The 26,624-nt window shown below is 35.9% G+C and overlaps 1 protein-coding gene across 1 annotated transcript; it reads right to left on the bottom strand.

Moving 5' to 3' along the window:
- Positions 1-8,891: 8,891 nt before the first annotated feature.
- On the bottom strand, positions 8,892-10,038 carry LOC111899317 (uncharacterized). Its single transcript, XM_023895169.3, has 2 exons — positions 9,340-10,038; positions 8,892-9,251 (listed from the first exon to the last, which is right to left on the bottom strand). Exons 1-2 carry the CDS (start codon positions 9,575-9,577, stop codon positions 9,067-9,069), a joined length of 423 nt encoding a protein of 140 aa, XP_023750937.1. The 5' UTR covers positions 9,578-10,038; the 3' UTR covers positions 8,892-9,066.
- Positions 10,039-26,624: the final 16,586 nt, after the last annotated feature.

Genomic DNA, 26,624 nt, shown 5'->3' with positions numbered 1-26,624 from the left:
GTGTGTGTATATATATATATATATATATATATATATATATATATATATATATATATATATATGTTATCATACTTAAGATTTGATTGGGTGGTGAATGGTTGTGTGAAATAATATATGAGAGGTTGCGATACGTTAGTAAAGGGATGAGTAAAATAATAAATGAGAGGGCTAAGATAAGTTAGTAAAGGGTTGTGTGAAATAACGAGTTGTGACTTGCTGTGCTTCGCAAAGTACTATCATATTGTTATGCTCACCTAAAGTATTATTGTAGTGTTGTGCCTAGTTATCTAAGAAAATATTAGTTAGTAAAATGTTGTGCGAAATAATGAGTTGTGACCAAAGTATTACTATACTGTTGTGCTTGCCCAAAGTACTATTGTACTGTTATGCCTAGATGTTTAAGGAAGAATAAATGATAATCGCTAATGATAAAGATCCTTTAGAAAAGATCTCTCGAGATGATTATGTAAGGATTAGGAAGTGAGGATAACGGGAATGAGTAACTGGATTATTTGTTTGCTGAAAAATATATAATTAAAGATTATAATATTGTGGGTTGAAAACCATATATACTCACCAGGTTTTCCAACTTGACTCACTGTTTCATTGTATCATAGGTATCAATATAAAGGTATTTGTTATATGGAAATAATGAGAAATTCAATGAAACGTAGGCTATTAGATGTTGTAAGGCCAGTAATGATTATGTTTATCCTTATGTTTCTTGTATCAATTATGACATCCCAAGTTTTAATAATGAATAAAAAAGCATTTTTTTCAAAAATACTTTTAGGGGACAAATTCTGCTATATAAAGAATACTCTATTTTTAAAAATAAACATAAATAAACAGGTATTTTATGACCGTGAAAATGGTGATGTCACATTTTTCAAGAGGAAAAAAAATAAAAGAAATTCTCTAATATGGTTGTTAAAAGCTTGTGGGTGTTTTCAATCATGATTTCATTGCTAACAAAGGGTAACAATGGTGGAATCCCAAGTATTTAGGACCATAGGTTATTAAAACTGAGAGATCATTCAAATATGATGTATTCTTAATATCGTCTAGGACTTGTTTGGGAAATGGTAAAATAGTTTTTTTATCGATACATATGATCCAAAGTTTAGCCCTAAAAAGTAGAGGTGTGGAGTTCAATTTTGTCCTTGATCAAAGGATATGATGGGTGTGTGCTATGTTGTGGTGATATTAATGACGTGGGATTACCTTCTAAGAGATCTGAGTCCTAATTTTACCAGAAAGGAGCTGAGGCACTCATTACATTTATTGAATCTGATTGGTAAGAAGATATGTATTTGGGAGGTAGAAATTATACATGGAAAAATAGAGATGGTAGTAAAATAGGTAAGTTAAACATGTACTTTAGTTAATTTTTTTATTTGCGGAGTGTTGGAGTAATATTGAATACTTGGTGATCCTGAGAAATTATCCTATCATAACTCTATCTTCTAAGGGATTTGAATACTAATTTTGGGAATTTCCCATTCAAGCTGTTTAATTCTTGGTTGGGTATGGCTAATTTTGATAACCTAGTGATGGACTTTTGATAGATTAAATTCTCTTTGCAAGGTGGTAATAAGTTGGTTTCTATTAAAAAGAATCTCCAAGGTCTCAAAGATTTAATCATAAAATGCTTCAATGAAAAGAACAAGAAAGAAGGTGACAAGCAGGAGAAGTTGAATTCCAACTTTAACGAGATAGATAAAAGAATATAGGAGAAATGACACAAATGCCCTACAAACTTTTTCACCTTTACCCGTTGAGTCCCTAAAGTTTTTGTCAGGCTTTATGGGTCCCTAAACTAGGACATGACATGCTCTTTTAGTCCCTATCAACCTGTAATAGCCGGTTCACCATGCGACAGTGACATTTTAGTCAAAAAAAACTCACATTGTGCCCCTATAAAGCCAAAAAGATAAGTTCGAGGATCAATTCATACCAAAAAAACTCTCATTTTCTTTTAAAGGCGATTCACACTCAATTCGTACTCTACTGAACCAACTGCTCAACAACATTTTATTCAACCATTACAGCCACCATAACCCACCTTAATCACCATCGAATCAATATCACAACAACCCAATCCAAACACCCTTATTCCTCTCCTTTATCTCGTGAAATAAGCCACCACTGGAGCACCCATAACCCACAAAAACCACCAGTCAGCCACCATAACCATTCACCTGCAAATCTCAGAAAAAAAGAGATTAAGGTGTTGTTTTTTTTTTTGAGGCAAAATGTCTGCAGTCTATGGACCACATCTGTAGACATCTGCAGTAGAAGAGGTGGACCAAACATCTGCAGTCTGAAAAAAGAAGACTATTTGTTTTTTTTAACATCTGCGGGCTACTAAAATAGACTGAAATATAAATAAACTGAGTTTCTTAAACTTCAAAGTGATTTTTTAATATTTTTATGACTTAGTTATAAATAATTAACGAATCTAGATCAACTTTTATGTATTATTGTATAAAAAAGAAAAATAAAAATGGTATAAATTAACGTATATATTTGATAAAAACCAAAAACTTTAGTTGCAAAGTTATAACTAAACATTATAATTAGTGATCAAAGAATTTGATACATAAATTGATGGAAATAAACTTCGATTTTTTTCAATAAAATCCATTAAAAACGTAACATAAATATTTTTTCGAGAAATTTACGATACTGTATTAAATAATGTTTTAGAAAATTTGGCAAAAAATATAAGAATATATTATGATTTTTTTCATATTTATATAAACAACTTCAATGACTATTATTGTAATAAATCTTTATTTATAAATCTGTCAAAAATATCATGTTTGTATCGTCGAACGTTTTTTTTTTTTTTAAGTTTTGTAATATTTTTTTTCAAATTGTTAATCATTAATAAAGTTGGAAAAAATATAAATTAAAAAAAACTTGAAAAAAACAAAGATATTTATGTTTTTTTAGGCTAGAAGATGTCTGAAGATGTTAAAAGACTATGGTCCACATGTGCGCCAAGAAGAGGGCGCACATACATTTTTAGGTCTGCAGTCTTCAAAAAATAAGCAGTCTGCGAAGACTAATGTTTGGGCGTGGTTTGTGCGGCGCAGACAGAAGAGGTCATGCAGATCTACAGACAAAAAACAAACACTACCTATGTCACACCCCTAGACCAGGCGGCGGAAACATCCGGAGGCGGGTGACTTCATTGTGCAGTATCATAACAATTGAATATCAATGAAACATAGTAAATCCAAACATCATACATCAATATAACAAACTTACATTGTTTTACATCATGTTCATGTTCATGAATCACACAAAAGAAACAATGGTGAGTAAATTTCAACTACATCAAAATAACTCAGCATCCGCGGTCCACCAACATGCTTACTGATTTCCTGAGAATACAAGTCGTTTGAAAAGCGTCAACATAAAATATGTTGGGGAGCTCATAAGCATTTTGTATAAAAATCTGTGATAGTTGGAAAAACCATAAAATCTAATATTTTCTTGTCAAAATAGTTGTAAGTCTCGTTTCAATCAAGCATAGTTGCTTGTGTGTATTAGTTTATCGTTTTCGAAATCGTATACAATCGTTTTCCCCATAAAATCCTATATTTTCTAATATATAAAATAGTAGTATTAAAACCCTAATACTTGTGTGGTAAAAGCTTCGTTTAAACTATCACAACAATTGTTGTTATAGTCGAATGGCGTAACTTATGTTTATTTCTAAACAATTCAATGTTATATTCTAAGTGAGCCGTTATAACCATACTAATATGACGGAGACCTGTCTTGGCGTTTCTCAAGCGCCCGTGTTTGTTTAAAGACATTTGTCACCCTAGACTGGCCGGTCTAGCTGTAACGGAGAACGAAGGTGCGGGGTGTCAACCTCGTATAGATCTATACACAAATTCCCGCTCTCCCTCCAGGAGACTCTGGTTATAACTCATTACAGGACTTTAAAATGTACACTAATATATATATATATATATATATATATATATATATATATATATATATATATATATATATATATATATATATATATGCGTCTGACTAGAATACTAACAGGTTTTTGTGAAACCGATGAAACCCGTTATTTAATAAATAGCAATAGTTGTGCTCATTGACTAGATCTATCGTTTTCGTTTATTGAGGATAATCCACTTGGAATCATAATTATAAAAAAAAAATGATCCAATATTATCGGTATTGGCAAAAATGACCCTTCTTTTTATAAAGTATCAAATAAGACCCATATTTGCCAAAATGTGTCGTAAGTGGTTCAAAACTTGGTGAATTGTTAAAAATGGTCGATTTCATCTAAAATGTTCATTTTAGACTTATATTTATGAAAGTATTCAAAAAGGCCCTTGTTTATCCAAAATTTCATTTTTTGTCCTTTAGAATTGAGATGTTCAATAATTTCCCAAGTTCATCCCATAATTTAAAATAGTCCTTATATATTTTTATGGACGAAAGTGGTCCCCAAAAATATCATTATTTTCATAAACTAACCACTTCCAAATATTTTGTCCAACAACTTGTTTTAAACAATTTTTGAAGCAATCCTTATGATTTTTGTCATAATAATTTGTGACTCATATATTGTAACATACTAGTTCTTGGTTCTATACATCATTTGTAGATTATGTTTCAAACACTTGAAACTTGGACAAAATTTCGAATTCTAGGACTAGTTCATATGGAGTTTTCATAAATTTAGCACATATATAACTTTGCACACATGTATAACAAGCAAATATATCAATGATTTAAACAAAACTTTGACTTGTGTCCTCCCCTAAAGCAATGAAAACTTAAAAAGAGGAGTATGAAGCTCACCTTGAGTTGGTTGATGAGTTAGTTGGAGTGATGGGGTGAAGATCTCAAGCCTAGACTCTTGGATGAGTTCAGGAACTTCCTTGGGAGGAATGTTGTCCTAAGAGTTTTTCTCACACATTATTATGGGAATTTATCTTGAAAATTATATAAAATACTAGATGAGTGGAAAAACCTACTTAAAAGCTCTAAGAAAAACTTGAGAGGTTAAGCCTTTAGCAAGATCCTTGTTCTTACTTTCGAGGGAAGTATTGGAGAGAAAATGAGAGAAGTGGGAGAAATGGTGAAGTTTAAAACTCTCCCACTGTTGTTGCTTTAAGGGGATAAAGGAAAAAGAAGGGGGTGGGTGCATGGAAATCTATTGGTTCAAACATTATTATTTGGTGGATATTGCATGGGTTACTATGAATTGCATGGGAAATGGAAAATTACATCAAATCATAAAGTCAAACCCTCTTATCCCTTTAAGGTTTAAATTAATCCCTTTATGATTTTCAATAATTATTTTGTGTAAATATGCTTTAATTATTCAAATTTGGCATAAAATAAGGGTTTAAGGGGTCTAAGTTATGAAAAACACGATTTTGGTGGGATTCCCGACGTCAAAATACCTTAAAATGAAGAAAAGGTCCGAAATGGTCTAAAATCTGGAGTCAAATGGTGAGTTCCGGAGTCACTTGGTGAGTTCCGAAGTTCATCTCATGTTCCAGAGTGGGTTCAAGAGGTTCCCGAGTCAATTCACAAATTTCGGAGTCAATCCCTTAGTTTCGAAGTCGGCACTTATCCGAAACCACTTCCTTCCGAGGCTGCGAGGGTTCCAAGGCTACAAGGCATCTGGTCTGAAGTTGCGAAATCTTCCGGAGTGGGTTCGGTCTGGAGCATGGGAGGCATTCCGGAGTAAAACAGGAGGTTCCAAAATAAGACTATTCTGGAGCGAGATTGTCCGGTGGGAGGGTCCGAAGCTTCCTAAGGTTCCGAACTGGGCTTGCTCCTTCAAGTTTTCTCTTTTCGTTTTGAGTTGGTTTCGACTAAGAAAACTTTATAGGAAGATTTGGGAGAGATTTGAGATACATAGAAAGATTTGAGAGAGATTTGAGATATGTAGATGCCTTGCATTATAACAATACACGGTTCATCAGGAACCATAATGTAAACTTTATCGTGTTAATATAAGCCTTACAATAGTTGATGTTTACATGAGGACATAATTTCCTAGTTAAAAAAATGCTAGTTGTGACAACCTAACTCTCGTTTTCTCTATGAACCTCATCAAACCCACACATCCTTTTCAACCTCGCATCCGTCAAACCTGCAACTTGGAGAGAGAAGGAGAGGTAGCTTGTGCGATTTTGAATGGAGAAGAAGGAAGGAAGAGGTCAATTCCTTGAAGAGCTGAAATCGAATCAAAGAAAATAATGGAAGGGGGTTGTGATCTTCGGTGAGTGTGTGTGAGGGTTGTGATCTTCGGAAAGAAGAGCAGCGATCGATTTCTTGGGAGGGTACGAATTGAGTGTGAATCGACTTTAGAAAAAATAGGAGACTTTTTTTTGGTACAAATTGATCCCCGAACTTAATTTTTTGGTTTTATAGGGGCACAATGTGAGTTTTTTTAGTCTAAAAGATTACTATGACATGGTAAAACGGTCATTACAGGCTGACAGAGACTAAAATAGCAGATTATATCCTAGTTCAGGGACCCATAAAGCCCGACAAAAACTTTAGAGACTCAATGAGTAAACCCTAAAAAGTTTGTAGGACATTTGTGTCATTTCCTCAAAGAATATATGAAGACATTGTGGTGGTTTGGTGATGATGTGGTGGCAACTATATTTGAATTTGAAAAACTTAGGCATATCCGGCGGATTGTAGTGTTGCTTTTGTAACCTTAGTTCTAAGGTTGCAAATTGTTTGGTGGTTGAGAATTTTCGCCCTATAAGTCTAATCAGAGCAATTTATAAAATCATATCTAAGGCCCTAGCTAACCCCTAAATTGGCACTTGATCAGTTTTTAGCGACATACATAATGCTCTTGTTAGAGACCACCAAATCTTAGACAGGCCACATGGAGACCTGTTTTTTCCGTACCTTTTTATTTTAGTGATAAGGAGCTACACGTTGCTTTGAAATAAGCTGCCAAAATAGTGTATATAGGGACTTAAAATTGGAGAAGATTTAAAGTAACTCACCCACCTATTCTACTCGGATGATGCGGGTTTCTTAGGTGATTGTTCTCTTGAAAACATGTCACCTTTTATTCGAATCCTTAAGGCATTTCATGAAGCTTTTTAGTTAAACTGGACTTAGAGAAAACTAAACTCTGTCATTAGCGTAGAAAAAGTGGAGCTTGATTATTTGGAAAATCAAATTGGATGAAACCCCGTTGAGTTCCCAAACTATTTCTTAGGGTTCTTATAAAAAAAACAAATTCTTAGCAACTCTTAATTGACAAGTTCCATAAAATCCTATCTAAGTGGAAAGCTAAGGAGATATCCAATGGTAGTCGACTTTGATTAAAAAACAAATCCATGCTTGGAAGTATTGGCACCTCTTGGCTCTCAATCTCATTGTTCAAATCCCCAGAGGAGTGTTGGTTAAAATGGAGGATATTTGAATGACTTTTTTATATGGTGGGAACATAGACATGATCAACATTTTGTAGGTTAAGTAGGACACAATTTTAGATAGCAAAGATAGATGATGGATTAACATTGGGAGCTTGTTTGCTATTGTCATAACTCTATTATTTAAATGAGTGTGGAGTAAGGGTGACAATTGATGACACGACACAGCAAAAATACACGACACGAAACGAAATTGAAATTTGAATTCGTGTTCGTGGAAAGTGTAAAAAACACGACGTCGTGTTGTGTCGTGTTGGTGTTCAAAATTTGACACGATTTAACATTTTTTGTCGTGTTTTTCGTGTTATATGTGAATAAATATTAATTAAATACATTAATTGTTATTTCATGTTATCTTTGTCGTGTTTGTCGTTTTTTAATCGGTTCGTTTTCATGTTAGTTCAAAAAAAAACCAAAGATCGTGTCGTGTCGTGTCAGACAAAAACACGATACGATGGCCCGATTTGCAACCCCTAGTGTGGAGTTTATTAAATGCAAAATTGGAAATAATGTGGGAACTTCCTTATGTTCTAAGAAGTGGTGCATCAATTATCCATTTAAAGTCTAACTTCTAAGACTTTTTGCTTTATGCTCTCAAGAAAATAGCAAAGTAGCAAGGGTTTTAGTAACGATGTATGGAGCTGGTCTTAAAGAAGAACAATAGAGATGGAGTAAAAAAGAATGGAATCAAATAGACAAAATTAAATACTTATGATAAGAGGTAGACATAGATAAACTCTTGTTCCTTATTTGTTTGGGTGAGGTTATTATTTGTTAATGATGCTCCTAAACCCCCCTATTATTTGGAATCGTGTTGATGTTGAATATGCAACATTTCTGGAAATGTTGCATTTAGTTATGCAAGTTCCTTGCCATTAAATCCCATGGTTAAGAAAATAAAGGAAGAAGAAAAGTATACTTAATTTCTCTTTTTTTCCATAATAAATAGTGTTTTTCTTATTTTCTTTGGTGTTATAGCTCTATTACCTCTCTTTCTCTATCATCTATCATTTACATACTCTATTACCTTTCTTATTCAAACATCTATGGTCCATATATTCCATTCTATAAAGTAGCAAGTCCCTTGCCATTAAATCCCATCCAACCAAAACAATCCCAACAATTTTTCTATTCATGACACACCTACGTGTGGTCCACAATGCACAAGAAACCAAACATTCATGACACACCAAACTCCAATAAGAAAAAAAGAACATGGTAAACATGATCAAACAGAAAGATACTTTTCATAACTTCACATTAGGTGTAATTGGCTCAAATAACAATACACATTCTAATGCAATAGAAACACAACTTCTAATGCATAAAGTAAAGATTATTCTATCATATCATTGTGCTTAAAGATTCACTAAAGAAAAAGAGTATGAATGCAATTCAAGAAAAGAAAGAAACCATTGAAGTTGACACTTGGGGAACAAATGAGACACCTTTATTTCATTAGAAATTCATCGCTACAGCGTTTATTCAACTGGGAAATCAAATTCGAATTTTATCAAAACAGAAAAAAGTGAAACAAATCAAATTCTGAAATTGTAAATCAAATTGGGGAAGATAAGTTCCCTACATTGCATTAATCAAGAATTCAATGAGAAGAAACTTTGAAACTGTGTGATTTATTGAACCACGATTTCCAGCTGCCGGAGTTCTTCCTCGTTATTCCCACCGCCGCCGGCTTTCCATCGCCACCCTCCTCCACCGCCTGAGGCCTCTTGCACAGCATGAAGTTTCTAACCCCAAACGATCCAATAGTCTTTAATGGACTCAAAGCTACATCCAAATTATCAGAAACAAATCAGTTGGATCTAAAAAAACAAAATTGAAACATCATATATGATAAATTTACATTTGACAATACCTTCGGTTCCGGCGATTGGGCAATATAGAACGAAATCATGGATATTGGAACCGAGTATTGGGAGACGACCTTCGCGAGCATAAGATTTAAGAGCGGTGTCCATGACGGAAGCAACAAGCTCCTCCTCGTTAACCACAAAACGGATCGGTCCAGCGCTTCCGATAACAGTAATGCTAATCAGAAGCCGGTTTCCGCCGCCTCTCCCGGCCTGATTCTTCTTTTGCTTGTACATCAACATCTTTTCTTCGAATCAAAACACAAAACAAAATCGTTTTCCTTCTAAACAGAACGATTACGAAACAATTAAGCAAATTGAATCTAATAAAACAAAACAAAATACAAAGGTGGGACGACGGTGTCGGTGGGTGTAACGATTACGAATTCAGGGATCAACTCCGACGCAGCGGTGGTACCAGCCTTCCTTGCAAGATCCGAAGGAGAAAGCGGTGGAAAGAGCAGAGATCCCCCTCGAGGAAAGGGGGGAGATCATCAACCGATTACAGAAGATTTCCACCATTCACAATTGGGAATTCTGAGGGAAGAATTGGGGATAACGAAGAAACAAGAAAGTAAAGAATTAGGGTTGGGATCGAGCTGATTGCTTGATTGCGAGGTGTGATATTGAGATAGGGTTACAGGATCGTTATCATATAAAGGTGAAAGAAGGATGAAAAATCTGCCGACCCTTTCGAATGCACGTTTGCCAAATCTCTTATTTTTCTGCTTTTCGGTTATTGCGTCAATCTTGGGGATGGGTATGTTTGTCATTTTACATCCTAAATAGTATCTCGTGTCACATGGATATATTCCAAGTATATTTTTTAAGTTTTTATTTTTGTTTTTCTTCATAATAAATATTTTTATAGAAAATTCTGCTAAAATAGTATATGATATTCTTTGATCTTAGTCTATAAAGTTTCAAAGTTACATGTTTATTCTTTTTAAGCTAGTTTTGTTGTGTATACTTCATTAACTTAACCGGTGTTTTTTTGGCATGTTAAGTCATTGTTCAATTGCCCTTTTACCTAAAAGTTTAGATTTTCTATAAATATTTATCTATTTATCATTGATTAAGGATTAAAATTTAAAATTAGGTGGATACAACTCACATTCCTCTTCAGTTTACAACTAAGAAGGCCCTATCGGATTTTTGACATAATCAATTTAATTGACATAGACAACAAAACATTAGTTAACCCTAAATACCAATCCTCGGTTAATTGTTTTGGAGACTTATAATCAATTTAACTGACATAGACATAATATATATTTTAACCCTAAATCACAATCCTCACTTTATGATTTTGGAATTATTGCTAGTTCTCAATAGTCAATACCAACGTCCAAGCCAAGGCAATATTCTAATTTTATTATACATTTTAATTTTTTTTGTAATTTACGATTAATAACATTATTATGACCAGTGACCAGTAATTTGATATATATATATATATATATATATATATATATATATATATATATATATATATATATATATATATATATCATTTCATTTCATTATTATATATGAAAACCTTTTTATTGTCGTGCCTTCGATATCAATATAAGTCGTTTCTTTTTAGGACACGTCGCCTTACTTTTGAACGACACCATAGACATAACCATCGTTTCATATGATTCGTGTTGTTCCGTATCCACTTTACTTTCTGGAATTCTATACTCAAACACTTCCCTCCTCGCATCGTCCACCCTTCTCAATTCATCCACATATCCTCGTTCTCCATTAACCACAACTCCGAATTCTTATTTAAGAAAACGTTCGACTAAATCCTTCACAGAAAAACTAACCATCGCACCGCTCTCTTTATCACTTTATAGGTGGTGTCGATTCAAAACATGTATCCCACTGCTTCCATCATGCATCAGAACACCTATATTCTCTCTTCTACAAAACTCATTAAACTCTACGTGTATATGAAAGGTTAGAGCAAATCATATGGCATGTTGAAGGTGAAGCATATTACGCGACAACCGCAATCAATTATCTGTCAATTGCCTCTTCCCTGGTTCCCCTAAAGCCTTCCCTATACCACATTCTTCTTTATTCTTTCAGCGACACCCCAATTCCTACATCAGACTCATCTCTGCTCCTTCACCAAGCGCCTCTCTATTGCATTCATCGTATTGTTTTCTTACAGTTGGTAATTTGAAGTGTATAAGGTATTTGACTCTCTCTCTTCCCTTTATTCTGAATATTATAGCCCTAATTCATTTGTTTCTTAGCCCTATTTGCATTTTCTATCTATTTTCAGGGGTCGTGTGGGTGTTGGTGTTTTGTGTTAGGGTAGTGTGGGCAAATAGACATTTCATGGTTAAATGTCAGGCAAGTCTTGTATAATCATGCAAACGTGCAATACATGCAGGGACTAGGGTACTTTGCAGATTCAAAATAAAACCACCAATGGGAGTTGTTTGTATAATCATGTTATACATTCTACATAGAACAACCAATGATCAAGGCTTGAAGATGTAAGGATTTTACTATCTTTCTACATTGTTGATTCTTTACCCAGATGGCAAAGTAGTTTATTCATAAATAATTGTTCATGAGATAATTTGATATGGGTTTTGTTAATTGGATGTATTTTTTATTTACTGTGTATAGATGCTTTGTGAGGCAAAGTAGTTTATTCATAAATAAATGTTCATGAGATAATTCTTTACCCGAATGAAGAAGGTAAGGTTTATCTTTCAGTGACTTTATTGCATTTCAATAAATATTCAAAATTATATATTTTGATTTGAAATTTTAATTACAGCCCTTAAAATCGAAGTAACATCAAATCGGTAGAGACATAAGAAGGCTAACCTGTTTACCCATCCATTATGATGGTGTATAATGGATCACTGGTATTGATATCATGAACTATGAGACTGACACCTCTTTTCATACGACTTCTAAGCAGCCCTAACAGACTCCCCATTACAATAGGCTAATTGAACAAAAGTGTATTGAATCCAATCGAATCACAAATGTTCGCTATTTCCAAGAAGATACAACAAATTGATTTGCAGTTTTTGTTTAGAATTCACAAGTAATTTCTAATTTTAGAAGAAAATCTCAATTAGTGTACATACATCATGAGGAGTTTCACTTATTCATCTTAGCATTCCGTGTTTGGAGTGCACGTATAGATCTTATCATAGCTTATTGTCCATAGGGCTGCCAACATAATTTTTTCTATTTAACTGATAATCTGTCAATATTACATTTTATTTGTTTCATTGATAATAAAATGTACAACTGACGGTCTATTCCACAGTTTATAGGGATATGGAACTGCAAAATTGAGTTATGCCTTATTATGGAATCTTGATGCTAAAAGAGCTGTTTGAGATCCCAATAAAACTGACGCATAACATGGAAGCCATTGGTATGTACCTGTGGGTAGTGGCTAACTTTCAAAATCATCATGACCCTTTTCTTATAAGAAAAAGGAAACTATTTTGCAATAGCAAATGAGTTTTTCATATTTATATGTTTATAAGTGGCATTAAAAACCATTAATTATTGTACGGCTTAAATGCATTTTTCTTCAAAAAGGTTTCACTCACAACCTTGTTCATCCAGACCATGTCCAACCACCGTGTCACACCAAGAGGGACCCTCTTCAACGACCATCAGACCATGTATCTCCTGATAATGAATGACCCTTTATTGAATTTGAGCCACCATACACCTGTTAACATGCACTCTATTACTGATACCCAAACAGAATCTGAGAATTTATTTGGTTTTTTTCTTATTTCAAACGATGTGTAAGTTCAGTTGTGTCATTCGCACATGATCCTCAAGGAACAATTGATGTAGTCTGCAATTTTGCAACTCTAAACAGTAGCTTGGGAGGCTTAATGCCAGAAATAGCATTATTTATGCTTCTACTTTATGCAAATTTTGCATAGCTTATTGTTGTGATTTTCATGGGAAATGGAATTTTAGGAGACTAAGTTGATCTTATCCAACATCATCCGAGAATGAATCTAGGCAGTCTTGAAGCAACAACTCGAAATGGGTCTTATTTATTCTCATTTTAGTGATAAAGTTTAGTCCTTGAGTAGTTATTTAATTGTGATTAATCATAGGGTTGGTACCCATTCCTGTCAATGGGACAAAAATTGCAAATTTTTTGTCCCACCCTTTTTTTTATCATCTTCGTTGCCTATAACTCTGATTATTAATTTGCATAATTAGAAGTTGCAAGCTCAGCAGCACCTCTGCTTCCAAGTGAACTAAATCATGAGGATGAGGCAATAGACACATACAAGGAGGAACTGCTGCCATTTGTCATAAACAAAAAGACGAAACCAAAATTACATGATAGACAGAAAATGAGGGGTCCCACTTTGCTAAACGGAAAAAGTCCAAAACCACAGCATGTCGTTTTCTTTTTTAACCCATAATAGCAATGTACTTTCATTTTTTAAGTATAATGCTATAATAGAAAAAAGTAAGAGTAAGATGATATAACACGACAATGTAATTTCATGTCTTTACCCATATTAGCAACGTACCATACTTGTTTTTTAACTAATAATAGTATTGTACTTGGAATTCCTTACCTATAATAGCAATGTACTTATATTTTTTCAAAGATTTAGACAATCATGAAGGAAATAATCAAATCAACTTTCATGGGCCGTGCTTAGCACGACCTTCAAGAATGCCTAGTATATATATATATATATATATATATATATATATATATATATATATATATATATATATATATATATATATATATATAACCCACAATTGCATATGTTAGTGATAATATCAGGGAATATGTTCACAATACACACATATAACCTAATAGTAACATGAAAGAGCCAATATTTCACTTTTAAATTTACAAATCAAATTACGCTATTTAGATATAAATAAGTTTAATATTTTATTATGGTGTAACCCCTTTATTTTATAACTTCTAGCTCTATTCTTGTTTCTTCATGTTGTCCATATCACATGTCACCTTCCCATAGTGGCGGAACCAGAAATTTTAATATGGGGTACAAACATTGTTAATATATTATATGTAGTTATCCAATATCGGGCATCAAAAAACATGTTATAATCTCCTTACTTGGGGGTACAATAACTGTAGTACCCCCAACGCTCTATCTTTCTCTCCGTCACTGCCTTCCCATGGCACCATCGATTCCTTTTACTAACGAGGCACCAAATCACCAACTCGCACTTGAACAACCCTATTCTTTTCCTATCTATCATCGACGCTTACTATAACGATGCAAAGGTAAGCCTAACTTTAGGTCCTCCTTTCCACATTAATCAACGTTATCCATATTTATTTTTTTGGTAGAAAATATTAGGCATGATTAGAGAATTGAAAGGGTTATGGAAAAAACATAAATATTGATTTTTTTGGTAGAAAATATTACGCATGATTAGAGAATTGAAAGGGTTATGGAAAAAACATAAATATCACATCGAAAACAGGAGTACTCTCAAGTAGGGTACCAATTATAAAGAAGATGATCGTCGGACATCTTAAATCAATTAAAACACAAATTGATTAAGATCCTTAAAGATGAAGTTGCAGATCCTTTGAACAAATCGATTTTCAAAAAAAAATAGTTCTAGCTTTCTAATTATCCTTTGAATATGGTTTTTAATGTTTATCCTTCAAAGATGAAGAATTATTGTTCATAAGTGATTTTTATTATCATTCTAGATGAGCAATTTCTTTCATTTAAGAGGTCGTTCTATTTGGCATTGTTCTTGATTTGTGATAATTTAAACGTTTGTTTTTAGATTTGACGAAAATAAAAAGTTATAGGAATGCATCAACTACGAAAGCGAAAAAAAAAACAACGAAGATGATAGTGGTGGGGGTGGTGTTATAATACTACAAAGGCAAACAAAAAGGATAAGTGTTATAGTGAATGGACCGAATTTCTAACTAAACTAGCACACAATAAACTAAACAAACGACTGTTAAGCCCGAGACCAAATCCACCACCAAACTAGCACACAATAAACTAAACAAACGACTGTTAAGCCCGAGACCAAATCCATCATCAAACTAGCACAAAAGACCAAACCTGCAACTTCATAAATTTCTAGACAAAGGCTAAAGATGACAATAAACCTGAAAAAAAAAATTGAATTTTTTTCTTGATTTTATATATAATATCATAATCTAATATGCGGACGTAAAATCCATATCTACTTTATTTAGTTTTTACAATAAAAAAGGAAGGTTTGTTTATTTTATATGACATTTTTAAAAATATTTCCATCTAATTTAAAAATTTTATCATTTTCTTACAATTTAGGATAATTTGATACAAAAATTAACATACACAATTTTTTTAAAAATAAACAGACAAAAGTCTCAACGAACTTATTAAAAAAAGAATAAAAGAATATAAAGCGAATAGAAATCCAAAACAAAACAAAATGGGTCCTCAACTAGCGATCCACGGTCAACCAATTCATAGCCATTGACTTAACCACTTCATGCTAAAACATAGTATATGTCAAAAATAAAACCACTTAAAGCAAAAGCTATCCCAGGAAATAAACCTCCCGAAATTCCCCTTCAAATTCCAACCATCGTCCATATTCGTATCCAGATGCGAACGGATGTGAAATTGAGAAGTAAAAATCGCATCCAGTTGCGAACGAATGCGAAAGTCGAAAGCCAAATTCGCATCCAGTTGTGAACAAATGCGAAAGTCGGAAGCCTTCAGAGTCCAATTAACTAACAAATGTAACCGATCATGTCACACCCAATCGCATCTAACCTCCTTACCACACTTTCGCACCCAATCGCAACTAACTCTAACAAAGCAGATAACAGTCCAACACATGAAAAAACAGGGGAACCACCAAGCATACTTAATGTCAAAAAATTGAGAAGTCGGCTTATCTAGGAAAAAGGTACCAACTTCAATTTTATCCTTCCATACCTTAGCAACAACCATTTTAACTAGAATCCTAGCATAGGCGTTCCTTCCTTTTTGCTCAATGCACATCTCTTCAGTATAAGAATCAAAAGCCAACGAGATCCCAATTTTGCTACCTATTAAACAAAGGTTTTCCCCACACCAAGCATCCAATGGTAAATAAAATATTTTAATCCACACGGTTATTTTGTCATGGATGTTCTTTGTAAGAGCCAATCCAAACCTTCACCTTTGAAGGAAGATGAGATAAGTATTAAAAATCAACCAAGGGTTGTAGTCTAGAATTTGCCTTGAGCCATGTTTGGAACTGAATTTGAAGAAGATAAAGCCTTTGATGTTCATGAAAATATCCTCCAAACCCACATTACTCCACATTTTCCTAACTTCAGCACTTAGAGTTGGGAAAGCAACTTTCTTATCAAGCATGTATCCACATAAGGTATTCATAAAAGGAATACTAGCCTTTTTCAAGTTGTCAATCAGAAGAATAACATGACCTTCCTCATTACCATTAGATGAGGGCATGAACTTAACCTCCAACTTGCCTTTGTGAGTTCTACCATTAAGGGCACCTGCATACGACATCTTTTGTGTGACATCAGTGTTGCCTTCAACTGTAAAGGAAATCTTGAACCCCGAACCAGAAATAGGAGCCAAAGATTGTCGACTCTTCATAGCATCTCCAAGAAGAGATGGTTCAGTATTGATGCTATTAATAAATCGTCCAACCTTTTTCTTCATCACTTCCATGGTGACCTTCAAATTCTCAGCCGAAGCTTCCCTTTCCTCCTCTTTTACAGAGCTAAACTCCTCCCCAGATCCAACCAGAACATTACCATTATCATTCCAATGGTTTACCTTTAACAAGTAATTGAAATCGTTGGCTCCCTCCATTCCCTTAAGCTGTTCATGCTTATTCATACCTTTGCTGTCATTGTTCTATTTCAACTCATGAAGGAATTTGAATCCAATTCCCGGAATAAACTCATTTCCTTCCCCTGAGTTACCTCTAATACCATCCTTCATAACTTTACCCATATTCACAATAAGATTATCAGCCCCATCATTTTCCATAACCTTGGAGTGGGTATTATTAGACAAAGGGGGATCCATAACAAGCATTTCATTGATGACTTCTTTCAAATCCGAACCATAACTCAACAATACTAATGATGATGAGGATTTTCCTAGCTATTTGATAATAAACCAGTGTTTCCAAATGGCTTTAACATCTTTACCAAGTTTGGGATGAAATTCCTTTAACGGGGATGTAATGTGACATCTTGGAATTTAGGTCTGAAATAGTAGACAGTTAGTTCACCGCAAACCTCTTTGTAATCTGACCTATTGAGCTTAAATGCATATTTTGAAAAATATATAATGTCATTAAAAAAATTATAAGATACTAGATGGTATCTTACTTCCATTTGTGTAAAATCTCAAATGTGTAACATCCCGACTCCCGGGGTATAAATTTGAAGTTTTAATAATTCATATTTTTGGACCTACCCGACGAGTTGGTTGCCCCAACTTGTCGTGTAGCCTACTCGACGAGTTGGAGGACCCGACTCGATGAGTAGAGGATGTGTTTGAAAACCCAAATTTTTAGGTTTTGCACCTACTTAAAGGACCCTAAGTCCTTCCCTCCAGCCTCCTTACCACTTTGTCATGACCAGAATCAAACCCTAATCGAGCTAACCTACTTTTGAGTGTGTGTGTGTGTGTGTGAGAGAGAGAGAGGCTAAAAGTGTCTGTTTGGTGCATTCTTGAAGAGACTTTAATATTTATAAGCTTGGAACGAGAAGGGGTTTGTCGATTCAGCATCTACATCGTCTTCGCATTCATTTGAAGGTAAAAAGTCATTACCTTGATCATTTCCTTATTAGATCTCTTCATTCTAGAGTTAGGATCATTTCTAGCTTATTCTTGAAGCATTTCTGGTTTTGAGCACAATTTAAAGTTGTAACTTCAGGTCTGGACTCCTCTAGGCCCTCATGGACATAAAGCCTCAAGCTTTATGAAGCTTTGGCCGTTCTACATGCCCTAAACCTCTTCCTAGGACCAGTTTTGAGTATTTTAGCTTCTTGAAAACTTGCATGCACGTAAAGTTAGCAACTTTACGTGGTAACTATACACTAGGAGGCTAGATCTAGAGTTTGGAGCCTTGGTTTAGCTTAAAAACGTCTGAATGGGAAAAGGGTGAAGGAACTCGACAAGTTGCATAGTCGACCCGACGAGTTGGATGAGGGTTTCCCATTTCTGGATTTTGCATGAACTCGACGAGTTAGCGAGATGACTTGACGAGTGGGTTAGGGTTTTCCCGATATTTTAGATGCTACATGGACTCGACGAGTTACTTGGTAACTCGGTAAGTTAACTGGGATTTTCACGACTTTTTGAGTTCTGAAGGAACTCGACGAGTTGGGTCAACATGGACTGTTGACCTTGACCGTTCACTTTAAGTTTGACCAAGGGTTGACTAAGTTTGACTTTGGAGGGTATTTTGGTAATTTGGGAATTTATGTAATTGGATCAATGGTGGTTGTAGGTGTTGGTGGTTGGAGCCGTGTTTCAGGAGTTTGATCTTTTCAGTTCCATTCGACATTGTGAGGTGAATTTTCCTCACTATACTCAAGGGTCGAAGGCACCAAGGCCGACCCTTTGGATTGTTATCCTGCTTTGTTGTTAGTGTGATCTGTTAGATCGGTATCCTGGTAGATAGGATGTTTCTATGTGGTTATGATCAGTTAGATCGGTATCCTGGTAGATAAGATGTTTCCATGCATAGTGATATGTAGATCAATTTTTCTGTTTGTAGACTGTTATGTAATTATCTAATATATGTGCACATGATTGATTAATGGTTGAGGCTTATCTGCTTTTTGCAAGAGCCAACAGACCAGGACATTCCAACCCGATGGTTATGGCCGAGAGTATTCCATCCCGAGGATGATTGGACTCATAGTATTTGGGCATTCCATCCTGATGGTTATGGGCTGAGGGTATACCATCCCGAGGATGATTGGACCCATAGTATGTTGGCATTCCAACCCGACGGTTGATTGGGTCTATAGTATGCTGTTATTATATGTGTGTTATTTGTTGTGCGCGTACCTTGGGGAAACTCACTAAGCTTCAGGCTTACAGTTTTGGTTTTGGTTTCAGGTACTTCAGATGATCGCGGGAAGGCGAAGGCTTGATCGTGAACCTCCTCAAGTTTTTATTACTCTGATTTCTAAGATACTCTGATATGAAACTATTTTGAAAACATTTTGTAATAAATAATGATTCTTGGATGTTTGAAAAAGTTTAAATTTTTTGTGAAAATTATGGATGTTACAAGTTGGTATCATAGCCTTAGTTTGAGTGAATTAGAGGAACACTCATGTGAATCCAGTCTTAAACTAAGGAAAGGATTTTCAACATGATTTTCAAAATACAAAAGGAGGATGAAAAGTGTACAATCAGTCGGAGCCAGTAAGTAGACCCTAAATACCATGCAACTAAATGATATTGTGATATGTTAGAACAACATGCTAGTTATAGGTTAGGGATCTTCAGGAATTGCATGATAGAATTGGCTGATTATATGATGCCTGATAGCCTTGGATTTCCTTATATGAAATTGACATAATTACTGTATTTTCTTAGTGTATGCATCATAGTTGTACATAATTAAGATCTTATAGCCTGAGAATGTTTGGTTTGGCCTCATTTCATGTTCTTGTTTGATGAAGGGCTTAGGGTAGGATCAGATATTCGAATGTCTATTGGGTTCAACGTTGTGTATGACTAGCATACACGAGTGTTGCATGGTTGGTGGAAGTTTCATGGGAGAGTTGTGCGGGGTTAGTCGGCCAGTTATAAGATATTTAGCCTTACTCTAGGAGTGAGGATTGAGCGCTCGCCATGTTTATGTATATTGTTAGGGCGTTGTGATGATACTTGAGACAAATATGGGTAGGAGTGGAAGGTAGTATGGGTCCATACTACTGAAAGTACAGGACCTATACGCGTAGCAAGGAAGTCACAACCCCTAGGGTTTAGTTGGGAGTTGGTTCCCCGTTATTTATGTGGATTATCTGATATCTTCTTGGTGTATTTTCAGTATGGTGGTTACGAGGCGATTTGAGACCGGATCCGGGTTAGGATCATGAGCTGGCTGCCAGGATAGGCCAACGTTAACAGAGGATCGTGTCAGGGAGATCATCAGGGAGGAGGTGGTCGAGATTGTCTGGGGTCAGATTCTAGAGATGTTTGGGTCTATCAAGGCCGCCATGATATCCGTATGAGATTCAACAACTAGAGTTTTATCTGTGAGATTCAGCAGCCTTAGGTGAGTCTTCCTCACTATGCTTAGTGGATCAAAGGCACCAATTCCGACCCATGAATTGTTATACTAGGGTTGTAGATGTTCGTGTGACTCTTGCATGTGTATGTCTGTTGAGTGGGCGGGGCCTAATGGGTAATTTGTATGCCATTACTTGTTTTACTCGTGTGTTTGTATGCTAGTCAGGGTCCGTTATACTCAAGCGGGGGGGAGGGGGGCATTATGCGAGTTAAGGCGGGGCCCGTTATACGAATTGGGGCGGGGCCCGTTACACTCATCGGGCGGGGCCTAATATAGTTTTGATATGTATGGTATGTGGTATTTGGGGGAAACTCACTATGCTTTGTGCTTACGGTTTTTAGTTTATGTTTCAGGTACTTCTGGTGCGAAAAGGAAGAGCTCAGGGTGATTGCAGTGCACACACACGACATAGTTCTGCATTCTCATGATAACTCTAATAATTTATGATATTTGACACATTTGATATTTTTGGAGATTTATGTTGATGTTTTGGATTAACATTTTATTAATTGAAAAATGAAAATTTTGGGCCTTATTTTTTAGGACGTTACAAATGAGTATCATAGCCTTAGTTTGAGGGATTCAGACATACTCTCGGGTGTGTCTGAACTCAAACCAAGGATTTGGTAAAAACCAATTCAAAAAAAAGGTTTTAAAGAAAAGGTTTTTCTAATACACGAAAGAGTGTGTCTCATGCAATCGACCGAGCTCAAGTAAGTTTTTCCAAAATACCCATACGTCTTATCTGATATGATTTGAATTATCAATCTGTGAATCGCATGCTAGTTAGGGCTAAGGATCTTCTTAGTATTTGCATGATAGAATTCTAGAAGAGATGCCTTTGTATGCCTATTGTATGAGCCTGTAGACTTGCATGCTAGTACTGATCAGTCAGTGATAAGATGGTATTATTAGGTTATGCTTAGTTATGGTTACTTGATGCTTGAATGTTGTCTGCTTTGTGCCTTTTAGGAGTTCTCACTAGTTTTAGCTAACTAGTAAGTGAATATCTTAGGTTACATACTACTGAGACTAGATAATTTTAGAGGGTTAGGCATTAACTCTATTGTGCACCTCTTGTTTGAGTCCAACCGTTGTAGTGTGAGACCTTTCATTTGAAGAATTATCTAGTTTTTTTGATATGCAATTGTATCCATGATCTAGTTATAGGAAGTTAGCGGGAGTTCCTTCGGCAGCTGATGGCAGAGAGTGATGTGGAGTTTTCCCTAGGAAAACCAAGGAAGAGATTCAGTGCTAGGAGCCTTATCTTGATGAGGGTTAATTGTATGGATATAAAGTGACTTGGTGGATTCAAGGCAATCCTTGAGGAAAGTATGGATAGATGTGGAAGGTAGTATGGGCCCGTACTACTAGAAGCATAGGATCCGTACTCGAGTCAAGGAGAGTTGTGATGGAACTAGGAAGCTTGTATAGTTTTGTGATCCCTTGCTATATTTTTGATGTGTATTCTGATGGTTTATATGGTCTATTTTCAGTATGGTACACTTTGCGAGGCAAGTTGGTGGCCAGTTTTGGTGTTGGGGAGGGCCCGAGCTTAGTTTCTGTAGTCGGGCAGTTGGATGATGAGACGAGGGAGTTCATTTCGTTTGAGATTACGTGTTGGATTCTTAAACAAACTCCTGTGATATTTGGTACGGTCAAGGAGGGCATTCTGGAGATTTTGGATGATCATTTGAGCTCCTTTCGTTCTGATATGGTGGCCATGGTGGGAGCGCATTCTCTGACCTTCAGGGATGTTCGGGTATGTAGAGATTCAGACTATCATAAGGCGAAGGACTCGATAGCGAGCAGGAGGTGGTTAGCGGATGTTGCTAATGCTTTCCGCACCAACAGTTGTCCTGAAGGGGGGCAAAGGTCAAACTTGCTTCCTGTCTTCTGAAGGACAAGGCACGATATTGGTTGGGTGCGCATTCGGTGTCACACCCCAAAACCGGAACGGCGGAAACGTTCTGGGGTGGATGACGTCATGTCAAGTATCACAACACATGCATTATAGTAATCAAAGTACAACAAAACATTGCATTAATAGTAATAGTTTTACATGATTCACATTACAATACAATGAAGTAATACAAGTAAATATAATAAGTACAACATGGTACTAAGCTATCTTCATCAGAAGCTCTGGGGATGTACCTGTCTAATGCTGACCTGAGAATACAAGTTATTTGAAAAGCGAGTATCAGCATTTTTACAAATGCTGGTGAGTTCATAAGCATTTAGTGGCATTTTATTCAAATAACTTTAATAAAAGTGGTAGTTTAAGTGTATCTATTACATTAGTGTCTTTTCCAGAAAATCCTATATTTTCTTTAATAAAAGCAGTCTTCTACCAAGACTGGACGGAGTTATGTGGTAAAAAGTAGTTTTTCCCTTAATCGCTATCATTATCAAAATACAGAATCTGATTATTAAAGAAAGCAAGAGGAATCAGGGAAAATAACATATGCCTCAGCAGTGAGGACTGCTGACTAAGGCAAAAGGAATCATAGACTCCAGGAGAGTATTGAACAAACGACATGCCTGGCTCAGTCTAACTAAGAGAGACTTAGACCCCAGATAGTACCAAATGAAAGATACAGCTAGCAAGGTCTAAAAACAGTGAATACAGACCCCAGACAATATCAAATGAAAGATACATCTAGCAAGGTCTAAAAACAGTGTGACTCCGAGAGTGGGTTCCAGCATACAGTGTAAATTGCTGGTGAAAAACCATTACCTTAAGGCCATGAATTATAAGGTAACCTGGGATACTCGTAACCATACTAACCGAAACTAGAGTACCTGACGCCCTACAAGCGTCTAGAGAATATGACATTTGTCACCCCTTGGCTTGGTGGGTCGTGGACTGTAGCTAGCAGTCAGGGTGAGGGGGTGTCAATCCTGTATAGATCTATACACACAATGTACGCTCTCCTTACAGGAGACTCTGGTTACCAACTAGACGACAGAGAAGGCCGTGTCCCGAAGATGCATCCCAAATAGTGGGTAGTGTGTTTCCAATACAATGTTGAACTAGAGGTAGAGACTCATAACTGAACTGACTAAAGTAAACCTATATGGCTATGCTCGTATACATAATATATAACTAATAAATCAAACGACCTTCGGATGGACATCCGATCCCACCAGACCACATCTCAACGAAGAAAAGGAAATAGGGCGAACAAGCCTTCCTAATTCCTTCAATCATTATTTATATGCATCTATACAAGCACATACATACATACATCTAACTAAGTATGAGTGTGTAATAAGTGGAATCATATCGTGAAGTATAACCGAACAGTGTGAATATCCGAATCATGATGTATAACCGAACAGTGTGAATAACCGAATTGTGTGGAATAACCGAATCGTGAAGTATAAGCGTATAGTGTGAACAACCGAATCGTAAAGTATAAGCGTTACCAAATATAAGTGTATCACGAAGTGGAAATGACAACAAGTGAAGTAAGAGCGTCCAATAGGCATAAGCGACTACACGTATAAGCGAAATAAAGGCAATAACAAGTGTAAACGCGTCACGACGTGAAATAGTTATCAAGTAGGAGTTTAAACTAAGAGGGAGTATCAAAACATGGAAGAAAACCTTTATTCTTGAGAAAATCACGACAGGGTAATCTTTTGTAAAATAAGTTTGAAAACCTTTGGAAATCCTTTGGAAAACTCTCATAAATAAGTTTTAAATGAAACATTGATAAAACAATATAAGTAAAAGATTTGAATAAGTGAAAACATTTTAGAAAACCATTTATAGTATCATACTCGGTAAAACAGTTAACAGTGTGGTAAATCCTTGTGCATGCGGGTTATCAATCACATGTGATTGATATGATAACTGACATGTTTAACTTGTATCCCCCCTATAAAACATGCAAAAACATTTAAAAGGTTCATTCAGGGGTATGAACTCACCTGGTGTAAGTGGATCCGATGAAGGCACCGGTTGGGTGCTCGGTGTCAAGTAAAGACTTGGACACACTTAGTGACCTATTAACATATGATAACATATGTTTACATACAATTAGTATATATAATACCAATTAAACAAGTATACGCATCCTAAAGAGCGGAAAACGCTTGGTTAAGTGTTTAGGGTGTCCCGGGTAACATTTAAGGGCTTGAATGGCTTAGGAATGGAGTTTACTCTTCAAGAGTAAACTCTCCTTGTTGTGTTTACGGCCCTCGGACAACTCCCCATGAGTTTACGGCCGTAAACTCATGGTGAGGGTGTTCTAGGATGCTTAAGGGCTTTATATCAATTGTGGAATTTTGCTAGACTCAAATATCAAATGTGTGAATGGGTTTAAAGTATCAAATGGACCCTTTGAGGAGTTTACGGCCCTAAGCAAGGGAGCTTGCGGCCGTAAGCTCCTATACACTCTTTCTTTTGGTGTTTTAAGGGCTTAAGTGGTAGAGGGTAAATCCCTAAGCATTTTTCCAAGTCAAATGGGGAGTTTAGGGCACCAATTGGGCATTAAATGGGAGTTTACGGCCCATGAACCACCCCTATGGGAGTTCAAGTCCGTGAACTCCTACTCCCCTAGTTTTATTGAAGTTTAAGGCCCTTGGTTCAATTCTAGTGATTTATAATGAAGTATGAGGCCACTTGGGGGGATTAAAACCATCATTTGGTGAGGTTTGGGGGTGTTTACGGCCTAAGCACTTGCTTGGGCTGTAAACTCCTTTTTACCCCTCATTTATTAGTGTTTAATTGTTCTAAACCCGAAATAGCATGTCCCTAATTTATGTCTTAAGCCTAAGGGTGGTTTGGGAGTGTTTTTAGGGAATTTTAGCAAGGGTTTGAGGTGTTTACGGCCTAAGCATGTGCTTGGGCCATAAACTCTCTTTTATGCCCTAAAACTGATTGTTTTATGCTTCAAACACTCCTAGGCTAAATGCTTAATTGGTTCCTAGGCTCAAAAGGACAAATTTGGGTCATTTTGGCCTCATTTAAGGGGTTTACGGCCTAAGGAGGCTCTTAGGCCGTAAACTCCATTCTAATAGCTTCTAAGGTCGATTTTTGGGGTTAAACCACAATCCATAATGTTTAGAACAAACTAGGGTAAGGGGACTTACGATTGGGAGGCGTTTGGTTGCGAATTTGAGGCGAAATCGGGCTTGTATGAGAGAGAGTTTAGAGAGAGAGTAAAAGGGGTGGAATGAAGTCCATTCCCCTTTATATATGGGTTGGAGTTGGAGCTCAGTGGGAATCTACCCGATACTACTGTTATACGGGGCTTTTGGTCGCACCCGATTTAGTGGTCGTAATAATAAAACTAACTTTTTCCAATTAAATGGAAATGCAACTTAAGTGTTTTTATTTACTTTATTACGACTATAACGACACAAAAATATAAATAAATAAAATGTTTATTTATTTTGCGACCTCTAATTAATGGAGCTTTTATAAAATGGAATATTCCGTTAACGGTGACGGGGTAATGTAACAGAATAACTTTGTGTTGTCACATTCGGTGATGAGGTTGTTGATGAAATGACATGAGATGATTTTACGACAAGATTCAGGGTTGAGTTTAGATCGGTGATCGAGGTGCAACAGTTGGCGCGGGAGTTTCAGGATCTCCTCCAGACTACTGAGACGGTGGCTGAGAGCACCACGATGTTTCGTGAGAGGTCAGTATTGGTTTTGCAGTATGTAGTGATGGGTTTTGTATACTACAACATCCTATGGTGCATCCACAACCCTAAATACCTTGGATCTATGTTTTCACAAATTATACATGTAAATGGTTTCCAAGGCATTAAACCTATAACTAGCATGCATTTAACATGAACCATATAAGATACTAGTTAGGGTAACATACCTTTTATGTAGCTTGAAGTCTTGATGTATTTGGCCTTAAGAGCTTAGCCCCAATAGTGTGGAAGCCTCAAATGAAGTCACAACACATCATGGACAAAGGTAGAACTTGAGATAGAATTCCTTCCACACTAAAAT

Source organism: Lactuca sativa, chromosome 8 (genome assembly GCF_002870075.4).
Source record: "Lactuca sativa cultivar Salinas chromosome 8, Lsat_Salinas_v11, whole genome shotgun sequence".
Taxonomy (NCBI): Eukaryota; Viridiplantae; Streptophyta; class Magnoliopsida; order Asterales; family Asteraceae; genus Lactuca; species Lactuca sativa.
Note: the sequence above shows the minus strand (reverse complement) of the source record. Positions and strands in the feature narration are given on the sequence as shown.

Excerpts from the sequence above, each read along its gene's own strand:
- LOC111899317 (XM_023895169.3), bottom strand. The coding sequence starts at position 9,577 with ATGTTGATGTACAAGCAAAAGAAGAATCAGGCCGGGAGAGGCGGCGGA. Across the intron at positions 9,252-9,339 it reads CCCAATCGCCGGAACCGAAG|CTTTGAGTCCATTAAAGACT; the intron begins GTATTGTCAAAT and ends ATTTGGATGTAG.